Source organism: Prosopis cineraria, unplaced genomic scaffold, assembly GCF_029017545.1.
Source record: "Prosopis cineraria cultivar Desert tree isolate PC_DT_omini unplaced genomic scaffold, ASM2901754v1 PC6, whole genome shotgun sequence".
NCBI lineage: Eukaryota > Viridiplantae > Streptophyta > Magnoliopsida > Fabales > Fabaceae > Prosopis > Prosopis cineraria.
Window position 1 is genome coordinate 15,570,146 of NW_026555337.1, and position 18,612 is coordinate 15,588,757.

The 18,612-nt window shown below is 31.1% G+C and overlaps 2 protein-coding genes across 2 annotated transcripts; one reads left to right on the forward strand and one right to left on the reverse strand.

Moving 5' to 3' along the window:
• Positions 1-5,983: 5,983 nt before the first annotated feature.
• Positions 5,984-8,950, forward strand: LOC129314393 (DNA repair RAD52-like protein 1, mitochondrial). The gene is made up of 4 exons (XM_054957834.1): positions 5,984-6,342; positions 6,613-6,650; positions 6,758-6,852; positions 8,564-8,950. Exons 1-4 carry the CDS (start codon positions 6,023-6,025, stop codon positions 8,705-8,707), a joined length of 597 nt encoding a protein of 198 aa, XP_054813809.1. The 5' UTR covers positions 5,984-6,022; the 3' UTR covers positions 8,708-8,950.
• A 462-nt stretch (positions 8,951-9,412) lies between these two features.
• Positions 9,413-14,961, reverse strand: LOC129312511 (GDSL esterase/lipase At1g71250-like). Its single transcript, XM_054955153.1, is given in 7 exon segments — positions 9,413-9,529; positions 9,531-9,634; positions 11,234-11,483; positions 12,297-12,421; positions 12,424-12,538; positions 13,631-13,758; positions 14,733-14,961. Coding segments are annotated over 7 exon segments (1,068 nt in total).
• Positions 14,962-18,612: the final 3,651 nt, after the last annotated feature.

The window sequence follows — 18,612 nt, forward strand, 5'->3', positions numbered from 1 at the left end:
TACATAATTAATCTAACATCAATAGCAATTTTATATAAATTCATCTATTAAAATACCTAACTATATAAATATTCAATTAAATAAACTGATCACAATACCAATAGGTAATAAAAATTAAGGAAAATAAAGAATTATAGTAGAAGAGTTAGCAAAAACTCTCTTATAAAAAAGGAAGATGGAAGAATATGAGCAATACCTACACCCATAAGTTGAAATGGCAAGGAGAAGGCCCATAAGTAGAAGACCCATGCACTGATGATCAACAATGCACCATCCATGGCAACCCATGCACCAGCTATGATCGAGAGAGTTGAAGAGGAAGGGAAGGGCACTTTGATTGGAAGGGAAATAGAGAGATGAAGGAGAAAAGTTTACTCTTTCAATTTTGTTTCAAATAGAGGAGAAATAGAAGATGCATGCCGATAGAACCCAAGCGGCAATAATGATGGCAAAGGGTGAGAAGGCATAATGGCTGTAGAACAGTGACTGATGGGACCTCTGATGGTAGAGGGAGGAGAAAGATGGAAGTTTTAGTGAGAAAGGAAGAAGAAGAGAGGAGAGGAGAGTTGCATCATGGACTTGAACAACCAAGGTGAAATGGAACTGAAGAGTTACATTTGGCATTCTTCAAATTTTAAATTTAGATATCATCTCAATTTTGAAAAAAAAACCATGATATTCCACATCATTTATTTTGAAATTGATGTGGAAAATTAAAAATTTTTTAAATTAAGTTTTCCATATCAGTTCCTTTTATAATTGACATGAAAAATGTTTTTTACGTCAATTGTGTCGGAAACAGATGTAAAATACCTTCTAGAAATTATAAAATTACCACTGCCTATTTTTACATCAGTTTTTTCCCCTAAAATTGACATATATTAGCAACTTAGAAATGTATTTTTATAATAGTAAAAGTCAAGACATTACAATTAAATTAATTGTTTCTAGCATCGCAAGCCTCTCTTTTACTCTTACTTGGATTGTCTCCTACAAAATGTTAATCTGCGGGGGTGTGGTCGAAATATCAATAACCAAATAACTAAATTTAGTCACACACAAGAGATAACATTTATGACTATGCAAAGTAGCCATATTCACAAACAATACGTCAAATTACTCAAACACGTTATAAAATAATTTCTCAATGCACCACCCTTACAATCTCCCGTATCTTTGATTGAATTCATGAGTTAATAGTACAAATAGAGCTAGTCTAATTTCTCCAACTGTGAGAGATAACTTGGTCAAAGGCTTCCATATGCATTCTCAAATCATGGATTCCTTCTTTACCAAATCTAAGGGGTGTCATGTGCTCGACCCTATACCAATTCCCTATAAGAAGTTGGTGATGCAAGGCAATACCCGACCTATGCCATTTCCTATAGGATGATGACAATAAAAGATAGTAGATCAAGCATTAAGGCATTCACGATGTTGGTATTATCATGTGGATCTATCTAACTCCTATAGAGTAAACTTCCACCCATACATATGTGATCATGTCGAATAATATTTTTCTTGCTCAATTGCATAATGTAAAGTCTACTTTGACATTACTAAAACATATCATACATAACACAGTCTCATAGTATTTAGGAGCTAATTGTTTCAAATAATTTAACATGAAAGAAAGGTTAAATAAATTATTTTTAAAAATCATTTATTTAAAATGTTTAAGCTCAAACCTTGATTGAAAAATTAGAGATTAAACAATAAGAAGCATGAAAAATCATACAAGATACAATAACAAATCAATTTAAGGTCAAAAGAGCCAAAACAACATTTTTGACATAATACATTGAGGACTAGTGCACATGCACCGCAGCATATGACATAGCAAGCATACTTTATCATTTTAGCATTATGTTGCAACATACATATTTTACACCGTGATGTAAAAAGCAGAACCCATAATAGCAACATGCTATCATGGTAAAACTTTATGGCCGAACTTCTAACGTGTCCCAAATATTCATCCAATATCTGATTGAGATGATTTATCTAGATACCTACAGAAAGCTTATTTTATAAACTATTTAATCGCAGGAGTTTCCATTGTCAAATTATATTATATCACAAAGTTGGACAACCAAACATAAACTAACTCAATTTAAACATTTTTTACAAATAGGGTCTCCAAAAGTCATTTCAAGTGCTAGATTCTCACACAACCATTTAGGCTATACTCAAAAGACCTAGGACAACTTCTGTAACATATCACAACACACAAATACAATTCAGATCTTATTTTCACTCCTCAACCCCAATTTAATCAAAAAGTAAAGGGAAGGTAATCATCATTTAAAATTAATCAAAATCATCATTTAGAATCATACTAGTAACTCAAAGTATACTTGCACCAATATTTCGGCCTTGATCGAACATTAACACTCATACAATTTGATTTAGGACATAAAATACCAACAATCAACCTTAATTGCATACAATAGTGCAAGTACTCAAAATGATTATCCAAGTTGGCATTATCATAATATGAGGCTATACAGTAGGAAGTCGAGTTCCTAAGTGTCCGGTGTCTTTCCTTTATTCGGACCTGAGCTAGCACCCGTGAAATGTTAAGCAAGGGGTGAGTACAACTACTAATAATCAAGGTAATATAAAATATGCTCATGCAAGTCAAATAATCTCAAGCATGAAAAGTGAGAAATTATAAACCTTTTATCATCATTAATCACATAACTCAATGTAATGTATGATCATCGTTCTCTCCAAACCTCCATCATTGATGAGAGAATCTATGGGCTACAAGATAACTATGAGCTAAACCTATATGATTGAGTTAGTCCAAGCTTTCCAGTCATGGGGGTGGCCCAGCCAAGGCCCTATACTCATTCTCAGGCCATGGATCCACTATGGATTCTCTCATCTTAAACATAAGGGTGTCACAAGACCCTATTATCAACTTTGCTAGTTTAGATTAAAAGGTAAGCCCTTTTACCACCATCGCTTGGTGGGTTTTACGGGTAAAATATAATCCTAACACTGAGGCCTCACGACGTTAGTATGATTCACGTGAACACAAATCATTACTCTAATAAGGGAACTCTTGTGATCAATATGATCATGCAAAACACCACATGCTAAATCACATAGCATATCGCAATGTCATTTTTATTATACTCATATTCATCAAATTTTACTAACTCAAAGAGTTTAAAAGCATTGTTTCTATATTTCATATTTATAATAATTTAAAAGACCTTGCTTACCTTTTTTTCTAAATGAAGTCAATATACACATTCATAGAGTTATATACACATATGTGTGTGTGTATAATAAAACATAAATTCAAGTTCACAAAAACCTACAATTATTCAAACACATAATAGCATGAAATAGATTTCTCCTAATTATTTCAAATCTTTAAGTACTCAAAGGTTACTCTTAATACCATTTGCTTTTGAGCTAGAGTTGAGCTCAAATGGAGCACCACTAGTTTAATCTACAATTTATAGCATATTCATTACTAATATTACCCAAAAACACCGCTTCTATCTTTTAAACTCACTTTAACAACCAAACTTTCCAATTACAAGCACTATCTCACATCTAATGAGTTTGTTAAATATCATTAACTCCATTTAGCTCTCATTAGCTTAAATAATATCCACTTCATCATCAAAGTGTCTAAGGTACATTGAAAACACTAGACCCAAACTTGCAAACTTATAAAAACTTTACATCTAGGTATAGAAAGATTAAACAACCCCCATTAATTCCATTTGGTTGATAGGTTTAGACCCATAGTCCTAATTCTGAAAATCATCATCTCCCAATCTCAAATCTTACTTTTAAAATGTCTAAAAAAAAGGAGCAAAATTTGATGCTTTAACAAAGCAAATACTCTCTTTATCGCCCTCTCTTTATTTCTTGTTTCTCTCTTTTTGTTCAATCATTTTTTCATCTTTTTTAAAAATTTAATTTTCAACATTACGCCACAGCGTAAATGCATTATGCCATGGCAAAGCGTGTAGTGGGCCAAATTTCTTCTCTCCTAAATTTGAGTCTAGATGGCCCAATTGCCTTCTAGACCCAAATCCAATAACCCATTGTTTCTAACTACCCTCACACAAATTAATACTCAATTTCATCTAATTATCCTTGATTAGTTTACTTAATTCAAGAATTAAATCTAGAATGTTACACATAACATATCAATGTTTATTGACACATGCTTGAGAGTCAAGATCAATATTTAATAACAACTTGGTAATATCATGTAGCATTCTCAAACTCACTTTACATTATTTTCTAAATCACAGGATATTATTTTGGGTAGGGGGTACTGTACTATTACTTTATCTATCTCTCTATAATTTCTTCTTTGTTGGGAGATCTAGATGGTTGACTTTATTGAATTCTTCTCCTTTACTGACTCCTTTCACTACTACTAGCTCATTGTTAGGCATTTCTTCTAAAATAGATTCAAATGAAATTGCATTTGATATGTCATTCATTTCATCTCATAGACCCTAGAGGGTGTAGTTATACTTGTTCTCCCATAACTAGTCTCCCTCCCTATGGTTTTAAATAAGGTTCCTCTTCAACAATCAACATTGTTATTTACTGCTGGCACCTTTTGCTCTTCTAGCATTAAGAGCAACCAGGTGACAAGCGTTCTAATAATTAGAGATAGACAGGGAGCTTACTTTTTCATCATACAACATTTTTCCTGATCTAAAATCAACTCAAAGTCCAACACTAGATATCCCGAGGGAGACATTTAACAATTTACTTCTATTCTTTGTCTTAATTTCCTCATCTCTTCTTCTTTATAAGATCTTCACTTTAGGAAGTGGGATAGAGCTAATGGCTAATGTTTTGAATGTTGCCTCTATACATTCCTCATATCCACATTTCATCATCTTATCTCATGTAGTCCATACCATACCTTTGGCAAAATCCCAATCTGTTGTCTCTAAACCTATATACTAATGGGGATTTCCTTAATGTATTCTGTTAGGTTGAAGTCACAATTTTGATCGAGGATATAGTACCAAGAGGCATCATAAGTTCATAACAAGAGGATATAGTCCTTGTCCAATGCCATAGCTCAATCCTCATGTCTAAGCTGAATTTTTTAGAGCATGTCAAAGGCTCAAGATAGCTTTACTCAAAAACCAATTCATATATGCAAGCTTCATAAAGTTTAATTATGTACTAAGAACCTCTTTTCTTGCCAAACCATTTACTGCTCAATTAGTTCAATTATCTTAATTTATTTATGATTAAGTTACTATATTAAATTAAATTAAGGTAGGTATAAAAAGAGTAGATAATTTTTAATAATATTAAATTAAATATTTTCTAAAATAAGAATTAGTTAAAAATACTATATTTTATAATAATTTTTTAAAGGTTGAAGTCATAGTTATTTAATTTAGGGCCAGTTTGTTTTAGCTTATTTTATGAAAAATAACTTATTTTTGAAAAAAAATTATTTTGTGAATTTTTATTATATTTGTTTAAACTTTTGAAAAAAATCAAAATATGAAAAAACATCTCTGATTATTTTAAGAAGCTATTTTAAGTAATTTTTAAAAATAATTTAATGTAGTAGATGAAAAAGAATGTGTTAAAGAAGCAGGATATATGAAGATATCACAAAATTTTAAAATAACATATAATAAATCATTTATATAATAATATAATATAATATTTTAAAATAATATAATAATAAATCATTTAAGATATTATAAAATTTAAAAATAACTAATTAATAATCACTTTTTTATCATTTTAATTAAATATAAAATAATGTCTGCTTATTATAAAATTTTTACAAATAATTTTTTTATATAAAATATCTAAACTATTTAACTTTTTTTAATTTTAAATAAATGCGCCGTTAATTTAATTGATTAAATCCATTCACGATAGAAATGGCGGGGAGTGCAAAAGGACCAAAGTGGAATTTAAAAAGCCTTAGGAAGACAAAACCCTTCGAACCCCCAAATTAGTGCGCCTGGTCCAGTTTTCAGAGTGAACCCAAAAGAAAATGGCGTTTTCTTCTCTCAGATTGAAATCTCTTGCTCGAGCGCTCTCATCATCAACGTCTGCTTCTTCTGTTTCGTCTTCCAAGTCGAAACCGGTCCTTCCTCTAAGCTATTGGCGCTTTTATCCCAAATCATCTTCTTTTACTTCTGCTTCTGCAACAGAGAGTGAAAGACTCCGCGACGATAACGGTGACGTCGTTCCTACCTCTGGAATCAGCAGGCCCCTCTCTGAAATACTTAAGGAGCTGAACAAGAAAGTCCCTGATTCATTAATCAAAACTCGCGTTGAGAAAGATGGGTTCCCTATTAAATACATTCCCTGGTATTCCCATTTTTTGTTTTTAAACTTCCAGTATTCTCCTTGTCTAGATCCCAGGAAAAATGAAAATAATATAAAAGTATATTCATTCAAATTTTGGTATCCTGTGTCTTGGTATGTGGGTATCGTTGTTTATCATCTTTTATTTTGTTCTAATAATAGTGTGAAGTAGTCATCTGCTATCGTCCTGTTGGGTCTTGTTAATGTAGTAGATTAAACCCCGCCCTCGTTAGTTTACCTTATTTTCCTATTGCTGTGTTATTTCTTGTACAGGCATGTCGTCAACCGTATTATGAACTTACATGCTGCTGGTAAGCAGATAGTCTTATCGTACTTTAAATGATGATTTTATTTTTGGATATCTGATTTGTTGAAATGTCTATCACAATGAAATCTATAATATTATAATTTCTCATAGAGTGGTCTGGTGAAGTTCGAAATATCAGCTACGGTGCTGATGGCAAGACTGTCTCGGTAGTTTATCGCGTGACCCTTTATGGCACTGATGCAGAGGTATCAATTCTTTTGCCTTCAAGTTACGTAACTCAATTTTCTGTTTCACTTTTGATACTGGCATCATACTTTTTTTTTTTTTTTTTAATTTGTTCCCCAACATGTATTTTCAAATTTTTGTTTGATTTCATGCTGTGAATTGCTATTATTTTTTTATTATACGTGATATTTCTGTCTTTAAAAAATAATTTCATCACTAGCCACTTGAGCTTGAGGCTAGCTCCAGTGGTATGGGTTCGGTAGGGTTAGTGTAGTGGTCGAAAACTCAAATTCTCCTTTTGTAACTGAAAGAAAAATTTGATCATCAAAATTCGTGTTTTGCATGCTAATTGTTCTACAAATAAAATATTAAAAGAAGCAAAACTTTCTTGATTGGTAGGAAAACATTTACTATATCTTCTCAAATTTTTTCTTTTTAATGCTTAATTATAAATTGAAGAGTTTCTTCCTCGTATATAAAGTAGAAACATGAATTTCCACACATATAGAAAGTGTCTTGGACTTAGAAGTTGGGTCTATAGCATATGGGCAAACAATAAATCCTTCGTGACGTGTATCTCATTGTTTGAATGGCTCTTCTTTGAACACATGCACACAAGCTAACATATAACTGAAGGCTGTCCTTCCTTAAAACTTGCTACATTAGTCAGCTTGATTAACTATTTTCTACTATTTGTGTTCTTCTTGTACCATATAAGTTATCACATTGCACTTTTACTCCTTGGTTTAACCCTTAAAACCTAGATGTACGATGGTTTTAGTAACAAAATGTGTATATCTTTCAAATCAAATGCATATGGGAATGCCTTCTTCATGCGTCATTCTTTTAAAATACTCAGGATTGCAATTGAAAGTAGAAACATGAAGCAGGTTTCCTATTTTAGATGACTATTCAAGTCGAGCCCAGTTTCTCTATTATCTATAGGTGGTATAAATAACGTGCGTACAGCTAAAGAGTCAATGGAGATTGGAAAGAGCATTTCACAATGGCAAGAATGTAGATGGCCATGACAATTTAGCTGTTAAAGGAATAACTTAAGATAGTGGAGCCATTAAATAGTTACATCAATTCTCTTATACATCGAGCGTATTCATTGATGGGAGTCTACTGAACCTGTACATGAAGTACTCTGTTATTGGATATTGATAATTTTTTTCCCTCATCTTTTTATATCTTGACTATTGGGTTTGATTTGAGCAGTTTTTTTGGTGACAAGATTTGAGCATTTTAATCAATATACAAAAACAAGATGTCTAATATTGATAATTTCTTATATTGAAAATGTTAATCAAAAGTAGTAGGTGAGGTCATATGCCTGCAACATTGGCTAAACATGAGTGCTATGCAAGTATGCATATACCGAGCTTCACAGGGCTGGGTATTTATAAAAATAATGATTTAGTCGTCCTACTTAAACACTTAGACAATGTCACGCAAGGACAGCATGGTTCGTTCTTTATACTTTCTACTTGTAAACATCAAACCTGTTTAAGTTGAGTGTGCATTATTTTTTGCATCTTTGCTTTTGAAATTCATGTATTTACACATCCATGTTTGAAACTCATTCTTATTTAATCTTTCTGTGTAGTCACTGAAGGAAAAATATGCTCCAGTTATTGAGGCACTAGGCATTATGCTGCTATAATTTATGTTGAACTTTTCTTCTTCACATTATTGTTTTTTCATCCGTAATGCCCCCTTGTTCTGTAGATTTATAGAGAGTCAACTGGTACTGCTGAATTGGATGACACAAGTTATGGAGATCCTTTACAGAAAGCAGAAGCTATGGCTTTTCGTCGAGCTTGTGCACGCTTTGGGCTAGGGCTTTACCTTTATCATGAAGATGCATCATAATCAGTTGGTTCTGCCATGTAAGTTCCAATGGTTTGTGACTGCCATTTATATCTTCTTTTGTATGCAGTCTTCGTCTATTAATTGGAAGGGGATCATATATATTGGGATGGTAGTAATAGGAAGCCGTTTTGTTTATGGTCATTTGAAAGTGGCCTCCACAAGCTTCCGTAGTAGCAAGCGGAATTTTCCAGGTCATCTATCTTTTGGATTCTTTGCAATCAATCTTTAGCATTTGATACTCGACGTGTTTGGGTAATGTGATATATTAATATATACAAGTATGAATGAAGTCGCATTATTCATAATCATAATAATCTAGTTCACATCAAATTTCATATAAAACATGGCGCTCATAGTCTAGTTAATTTTGATACAAGTCTGATGGGTCCAATATTATCTTGTGTGAAGCACATCAGACCCTAACTAATTTATCAATATTTTATGATTGTGAAAATCAAGATGCTAGTGATTATTTGGTGAAATGATTGTAGACTCTTGTATTTTGCCCGGTGCACATATAACGTGCAGGTTCTAAAATTCTAACTTTATTATTTAGATGCTTATATGTGTGTGTGTATATATATATATAGAAACTGAAATGAGTGATAGAGAAATACGATCTATATTATTACTTTATTCTGCCAGGGAAATAGAGCTTGCTAGTACAGATAGTTTTGGTACATTTTGGCCAGAGTGTGCAGATAGCTAAAGAAGAGCCATCTGCTGAATATTAATGGGATAAGAATCAGAAGGTGGGCCATTAACAGCTCTCCAAGAGAAGACATATGCTGCAGATTGTGTTGGATGGAAGGCATCCCAGAAACACATATTGGCTTCTGTTTGGACATGGAACTTGAAATGGAAGACATGTTATTTGCCCTTGGTTCCTTCCCATTCCACAGCAGCCTCTATCAATCACACTGAATGCTGCACAACATCGCCATAGTACCATTGTGGTCAAATTAATTTATCATATCCTTTTATGTGAGAAGAGGACACACACCCCCACAATCTCAAAAATTTAGATCCTAATGGTTGAAGTTTGCGGAGTGTCTCTCAAGAGTGAGTGAGAGGGAGGGAGAGAGAAGGGGTAAAATTTTAAGTGAGTCTAATATTCCTACATATTTGTCACTCTGCTCGAGAGATGAGGGATTTCACACTTAGAATTTAAATTAACAAGATGTTTAAAGGACTCGGCTTCTCTCCTTTCAGAGAAAGCCTTTGAGGCAGAGGAAAATTTGGACTTTTAGATAGATTTAATTTTTTTTATTTTTATTTATATTTTTAAAATAAAAAATATATAAAAATTGTAAAAAAAATTTAATAAACATATGACAGTTCAGAATTAATATAGATGATTCAAATTTAATACAAAAAATTAAATTGACTTTTTTAGATATATTTTGAACATTGTAAATATATTCTGAATAGAGCAGTAAATTTATTAAAAAATTAATATTAAATTTGGACCATCTATATTAAATCGGGACTGTTAGATTAATAAATATATTTATTAATTTTTTTACAATTTTCATATATTTTTTATTTTAAAAATATAAAAAAAAATAAAAAATAGAATATATTAAATCTAGACTGTCTAGATTGATAAATATATTTATTAATTTTTTTTACAATTTTCATATATTTTTTATTTTAAAAATATAAATAAAAAATAAAAAATAAAAATATTAAATTTGGACAGTCAGAAATTTGATTTAGATTAGCCTTGCCTCAAAGGAGAGGCAGAGGAGGCTTCTCTCTAATGCATTGAGAGAAGCCAGGTCCATGTTTAAAATGGGATTTATATATACACTTTGGATGTGACATACGAAATGGAGCATGTGAAGTACATCTAAAATAAAGAGACAGAAAAGAGGGAGTTTTAAATTTTACTTACCGCAGTCTCTATTTGATTGGCCCTTCACAGATTTCATACCTTAGAAAATCAAAATCAATATGCAGGCAGGTTGTTTAAGGATCATATGGGCACTTTAGACTACATAAACAGAAGTCTTTGAAGCACTTTTAAAATGTGCGTGGGAGAGACAGTAGAAAGGGAACCTTATAAACTAGGGTCAAAGTGCAAAAATACTCATAAATTTTTTCTCCAAAAGCTTTTGATATCCTTAAGACAACAATGGTGTATGGGTAACCATTAATTTTATAAAATACCCAACATTTTCCGATCCTTAAAGTTTTTAGTTATTTTTGCACCATAATCCTATAAGTTATTATGGTCTCTTTCTGTTTCATAGGTATGCATGTGTTTCTTGTGCCAGTAAGATCAAAATCATTTACAAACTTCAAAGGATACACACAAACAAAAGTCGTAACTTTTAAATTTGAAAGAAAAATCTGTTGATTGTCTCTGAATCTGAAGTGAGAATAAGAAAGAAAATGAGGCAGTGAGTCTTGTACATACTCTCTATCTCTGATAGATTATAGAGACACTTCACATGTGTAAGATTCAAGAGGATCTAAATTAATATAGACACAAGTTGTTTAAGATGAGATTAGAAATCTTACAGTAGGCGGCAGGGTTATTGAGGATATCACCAAAAACAGCATAAGTATTGCCATAGACAAACATGGCATCAGGATGGTTCTTGTTGAGCTGGTCAACCATTGCTCTCAGGCCTTCATTGAAGGTCCCAAGCATCTGGTTCACGCCATCTGCACACCTTCCTGGTGGGGCACTTGCTCGTTGGTTTGGAATGCATCCCAGTGGTCCTACTCCTGCTAGGAAGAACTTCCTTAGCCCTAAACTGTATAGTGCCTGCAAATCCCAACAGTTCCATATTCAATAATGCAGCTCCTAATAAATCCTTAATGTCTAGGTATATTGCCAAATGTATTTGATATCTACATCACTGCACAAAATCAATTGTTGATATATATATATATATATATATTGGTTTTCTGACTAAACCAACTATAAAAATTACCTAACAAAAGTAGTACCTAAATGGTGAAGCTACCTGTCTGCACTCATACACGTACTTCACTACTTCTAACTGATATGGGGGTCGAACTTCATTATCGATAAGGACAACTGATAATCTAGACGGAACAGATCATGGGTTTTAATGCCAAATCCTATGGATCCAGTGGCATAAAATCCTCCCTCTTTGTGAGGGAGGTCATAGGTTCAAACCTATACTTGTGTGTGTGTGGCTGTGTTTCAATATAGGTACGTCTGTCTAGATTGACTCATGTTTTTTTAATACTTGGGTGTTTTTTCAAGCGTATTTGATATCAAGCTCTTCAACTAAAACATGATAAAATCACGCTGAAGGGGCTATTTTTTTATTTGGGGTTTGATAAAATTTGAATCTGAATTAGCACCAAATACAAATATTGGCTTGAAAGATATTTTGAAATGGAAAATGTGACTAGAATATGAATGCAAAAACAGCTACTGAGAAAAAAAGAAGGGAGAATATCAATGAAGGGTTTGGACAAATTGGATACTTGTGAAAACAATTTCACTTTTAATTATTGATGTTTACTTAAAAGTTTTTGTTAGATATTAAATTTTTTCAGCGGTTCTTTAATGATGTTCTTCCCAAAAAAAAAAAAAAAATATTACCTGGATTTGACGAGCATAGCTATTGAGGAGAAGATTGCCAAACTGTTGGGGATTGTAAAGGTAACTGGAATTGTATAGTGTAGGCAAGAGATAGTTGTTGATGTAATCATTGCTTCCAAACACCAAATTGCTATTGATTTGGCTAAGTATTGGCTCAATGCTGTTCCATTCATCATTGTTCTCAATTGATTCAATGTGTTCTCAAAGTTCAACACTTGCTGGTTCAAGCTAAACCTGTCGCCCTGCTCATAATATTGTACAACTAATTAATGTTCCTTTTAATTTCGATTCTATTAACATGCAAAATAGAGTTTAAATGGATCAATGAATTTTTAAATATAAAAAAAAAACCTAAATTTAGAGTTTTAATTTTATTTTAAAATTTTAAGCAAATATCAAGTATTTTGTGGGTGGAACTTATAAAGGGGAACGATATTTTTTTATATTTTTGGGCAAGATAAAATATTTTTAATATTTTACTATAATGGCATTTTAGTCAAATATTATTGTAATTGTAACTATCCATAATTTCGCTTATTTAATGGATTTTTTAACATGCATCTTGCGTACATATCCTTAAATAACAAAACAACTATTTTGAAACAAAGGAAGTACAAGTTTTGAATTGTATGGCTTTTATCATGCAATGCATGTGATCTACGTTTTTATCTTTAAGATAGTAAGAAATCAGATGATTGTATAAAAAATGTACAAATTTAATCAAGTGTTGCACAAAGTAAAATATAACATTTTGGGCTAAAACATGGTGATTAATTAAATTAAATTTTCCTGAATAATAAAATTATAGGATAATGAAACTTTTAATCTTTTAGATTTATCTCAAATATTGCTTTGGTTTTTTATATTTTTTTTAAATTTTCAAACATAAATGGACTCTTAAATAAATCTAATGTGTAAAATATGATAATAACTTGATATGTATATATATAGTTACATGAAAACAAATTAGCTTTTAAGTCAATTTAATTTTACTAAGGTAATCCATTATGTTGTATTTTGTTCTTTTATTTTTTTTTTTCAATTCACGGGTCTGTTTTTTTATTTAAATAATTATATTTTTATTAATTTACATGTTTACCATCATCATTATTTTACTATTCATATCAATAGATTTTGACAGTGTTACATTCTTTTTAAATAATAAAAACTAAATTAAAAATTAAGATAAATATAAATAATGAATTTGATAAAAATTAATTTTAAAAAATTAAATTACTAACTAAAATAACTTGATGGATTAAAAATTTTATTATTCATGAAAGTATTAATGAAAAGTTCAAAGCATATAATGAGGAGAGTGAAGTGTACAGTACATAGTGACGGCCAGTTTCTTGAAGGATGCCAGCAGCCCCAGAAGCATAATTGACTCCATTAAGTATTGTGGGTCCCCTTGTTGTGGGGTTTGCAAATGCTGCTGCTTGAGGGACACCTAACAGGTTTCCTGCGAACATATTCCCACTTTTTTTTTTTAAATTTAAAATATTTTTAAGTGTTGTTTTTATTTTTCTAACGTTTACTCTATTGAAATGTATCAGAGAGGAAAAAAAAAAAAAACTTAAAACGTGTAAGATTTTTTTTTAAATATACATAGGCCTAAGGAAGATATACATATCTTGGAGGATATTGATAACTTTTTTTTAAAAATAGAAGGTTGGTTAGAGTTGTAATTTTATTTTAAATCTGGTAATAACTTTCTTAAGAACTGATAACAAAGCATGATCGTTTGTTTACTTTCAAATGCATCAAAAATATATTTTTCTCAAATTAATGATCTAATTAATGATAGATTTCAGAAAAAGTAGAACTGAGTAAAGGAGGAAAAAAGCAAAAGAAAGAAAGCAAATAGTAATATGACTTTTTAATTAAATTGACTTAATAACATGTATCACCAAATGGATTAACAATAAAAATCATCAAGAAAAACTTCGTTTTCCAAAAAGAAAATTAATAATCAATGCATACAATAATACACACACATATTTTTTGTTAGAAAGTGTGAAAATGATAAGCAAAATAAAAAAGGATAAAATAATTGGAATTTATAGAAAAATTAAAGAAAATAATAAAAGATAATACAAAAAATTTAACAAGGGAAATCTTTTACTGTAGGACAAAAATCGCATGAGTAATGGCGAGAAATTTTATTATAGAAAATAAAAATTACTATAATTTTCTCTTTTTAGATGGAGAGATTAGATATATATATATATATATATATATAAAGCCTTTTATAAATTAAAAATATTAATTTAACTGATAAATAATTTCTCCTAAAATCTCAATTATAAATATAAAAGAGATATGATAGACTTTAAACTAATATAATATATAAAAATAATCACAGAAAATTATAAGGATCTGACTCAACATATATGTATAACATAATCGCAAAGTTTGATTAATAAAAATAATTACCAATGAAGTCAGCAATGTTGAAGCCATTGGAGAATCTACCAGTAGGACCACCTCTGAAATCAATTCCATAAGGAAAGTAATTAGACTTTGCCAAAGTGTTCAACAAGTTATTGTTTCCAACGTCCACCAATGAATCTCCAAACACAAACAAAGCAGGAACTCTGTGTGTCTGTGCCTTCACTTCCAAGCTCACCATCATCAGATTCACAACCACAACAACAATAATCATCAAACCACTCACAACTTTATTATTATTCCACGTACCCATTTCTTATTTCTCTCTGTTGATTTTCAAAGAAACCAAACATGGTGTGTGTGTATATATATTGTGGTTTCTGAAACTGTTTTGAGTGGTTTGTTGCAGAAAATGATGAAGCGAAGCCCATAGAACCAATGCGTTGTGTGTTCTTGTGTGTGGTTTTTCTCGTTTTTGGTTTTGCCTTTTCAACGTCTTTGTTATCTTTTCATTATTTTACTTGATGGAATCTTCAGTTTCGTAACCATTTCATCAAGTTCCATGCTTGTTTGTTATGAAACGATCGACAATACTTGTAGTAACAAACTGGGTGACTTGTTGAGAATGATTGGTAAAATAAATTTAAAATAAGCAAGGTATTAAAAATCGGATTGGTCATTAAACTGATCAAGGCACTAGTTTAAGAGTTAATCATCAAAGCTGTAATCAAATCATATCAAAGTAGTAAAAAATAGTCATTTTATTAAACTGGTCAAAATAATAGTTTAACTGTTTAATGATTCAACCAATCGGATTTTCTTGCTATGAAAATGAGTAACAAACTCCATCATGTCATGAATAACGTAGTTGCTTTCTATAGTTTATTATCTACAAGTCCCAACAGTTGCTGTTTGTATTGGGCTTCAAGACTCTTTTATTCTACTATTATTTTTTATTTATTTCTATATTTTCAATATTTTGCTATTCGAATTTGAATTCTCAAATTTTTCCTTAAAATGTTTCTCATCAAATTTATTATGAAGGAGTTATGTGCAAGTCTTGAATAAGAAACTTAATTATAGCCAAGTCCCTCGAATTCATAAACACATAAAGCCAAGTCTCTTGAAACTTGGCTATATAATTTGATAGGACTGTGAAAAGACTATATTGCCCCAATTTTATATACTTGGTATATTGAAAACAACATAATTTCAATTGTAAATGCAACTTTCTAATTATAAATTCGTGAGGATCGATTGTAAGTGTAGTCCATAAAAATATCATTCTCCTCTCATTATATATATCTATATATAGTTATAATTGCTTGTCATGAATTTACAACTAAAATATCATAATGCATATGATGGTAGAAATGGCTCTTTGAAAAATAAAAGATGTAGAGACGAAGAAGAAACTGTGCATGATATCTTCAAAGTGTGAGCACTACTCTCCTTTAGACTTAATTCACCCCCACTTATTTTAGTCTTCGGGTGTGAGTTGGGTTAATGGTGAATTTCTTTCATCATACAATAAAGACCTTTGAGTATGGTTTGCACTACCAAGACTCAAGTCAAGACAAAAATGATTTTTTACAATGTGATAATTTGACTTTATCTTTGGCTCACTTAAAGACAAAGGTAATGAGTTTCCCAAAATGAGTGATAGTGAGAGGTATTTATAAATATTCAAGTGATTCCTTAAAGTAGTACATTTAAGTAATAAAACTCTACTAAGAAGTCATAACCCATGTTGGTTCATAATCCTTTGTTGACTCAATTTTATATGATCTTTCAATTTCCACATTTCCATGATATCTTCTACTATGATTTTATGCATTTTCAATGGTTGTTGTTTTGTAATCTATTTTCAAATAATTTTGGAATCCCAATCTTCTAAAATAGTTTTAAGGACTTTGATTTAATTAGTTTTAGCCACGGCTGATCCTTATTCTTAAGGGTTGGTTTTATTAATCAAGTTTAAGTGTGGTTAATGAGAGATGTCATTACACTTGACTCCTACCATCCCCCTAGGAAATTGGTGATCCTGAATGGCATGCTTACATATGCCATTCCCAAGGGACAATGGATATAAACACACTTTAATCAAATATGCCAACCACCATGTCCAAATCTTGATAGAGGTTATACCTTTCTATATTGCCTTCACTTAATTGGGTTAATTTCCACCCATCCATGATCATGCAATATGCTCATGTTATCCAATATCATGTCATAAATGCAAACTTGATTAACTTATCTCATAATCAAGTATAACATTCAAAGTTTTCTAATTTGAAACTTAATTACTAATTAACAATAATTAGTAAATTAATTAAATTAATTATTTTTTTGAATTGTTAATTAATGTTTTGAACTATTGGACAACTTTAAGGATGGACTAGGGTTAGAGTTGGATTCGATAGAATGAGATAAGTGATAATTTTCTCATTGTGCTATACACAGTGGCATTTGCATTATATGCCGCATTGCATGGCACTTAAATTAGGTTAATAAGTCATGGTTTAGGAAAAAAATTAGAAGAAAACTTTAATTTTTGGAGGAGCACAAGGAAGAAGAGAAAGGTCTCTACTAGGGCAAGACTAGGTATAGCCTTGGAGATTGGTTTGTACTATCAAGCACTTTGGTAAGCCTCTTCCCTCTTCCTTCTATCTTGTCATCTTGATTTCATAAGAATTGAGAGTGAGAAGTTTTGATATAAATTGAAAAAGCTAGAGATCCACACGTAAAGGCTTGCATGTGATTCTAATAGCTTGATCTAAGTTCCTTGAGCTTAGGGCAAGTGGTTTTGTGTGATGTGATTATAGGAGCTTGAGATTGGGGGAAGGCATAACCAAAATTTATAGTTTTTAGGGTTGTAAGAGTTGATTTATGTTGTAACTTCACCAAGTAGGGATTCAAGATAATAGTGAGAGTTGGTCATAGCTTTTATTAGCTCAATCGTTAGGGTTATGGATTGTGAGTGGTGAAATTGGGTTAAATTTAGCTAAAAGTACTTATGTTAAGTTGAGAAATTAACATATAGTGCTTTATATTTTAGATTGGGTAATTAGGAATACTTTCGAGGTTAAACAAGTGACTATAACAAATATGTGCCATAGGTGACCCTTTTTGTGACAAAGAGGTTGAGATAACCAAATAATTTATATTATTTATTAGCTTGTAAAGTTATTTACGAGTCAGTAGCATTAGTACAAAGTAGATTATACTTAAATATGTATATGCTTTACAAAGTAGAATGCTTTTGAAAGGCATAAAGTCATGGCTTGCTAAATTGTAGTTTAAATCGAAGGTAAAAGTAGTAGTTATGTTTTAAAATAGACAGTAAAGCATGATTATTTGGCATGGTAATATGGAAAATTGATAATGATTGTAGGAAATTGCATATGCATGACTTAGTGGTGATTTATAGTATATATTTAGTAAGGGTAGGAACTTACCCAATTGGAGATAGTGGTGATTAAAATTTATATGGTACCATTGACATCTCAAGGTGTCATGTGTAGTGTATACTCTTGGTAATGCTTGAAAGAGTACAATGTTGGAGAACTATGCTACTTAGCATTTGTAAGATGTGGTGTTAGATTAACAACACCTTGATTACTTGTAATAGGGGAAGATTGTAGTCTAAAAGTGGATTATGAAGCTTTTGGATAGGCAGTTCTACTATGAAAGGTAAGCTCTAACTAGATATATAGTTTTTGTCTTGTAAGGTAGCCTATAGGTTTAATTGGGAGTACTAGAGGTTTGAATAGATAGGATCATGCATGATATTATGGCAATTTGTCACTTCCTTTACGAGTATCTTTTAAATATCTATTTATGTAACTTGTTTATAATTTTGCATGTTAATCGATAGTATAGATTATCCTAGTTATTGATATGTTTATCTCACTTTATGGTTTTT

Bases quoted from the DNA above. Each gene is read 5' to 3' on its own strand.
- LOC129314393 (XM_054957834.1), top strand. From the start codon at position 6,023: ATGGCGTTTTCTTCTCTCAGATTGAAATCTCTTGCTCGAGCGCTCTCA. The intron at 6,343-6,612 runs GTATTCCCATTT...TTTCTTGTACAG, and splicing joins CCTATTAAATACATTCCCTG to GCATGTCGTCAACCGTATTA. The intron at 6,651-6,757 runs GTAAGCAGATAG...AATTTCTCATAG, and splicing joins TATGAACTTACATGCTGCTG to AGTGGTCTGGTGAAGTTCGA.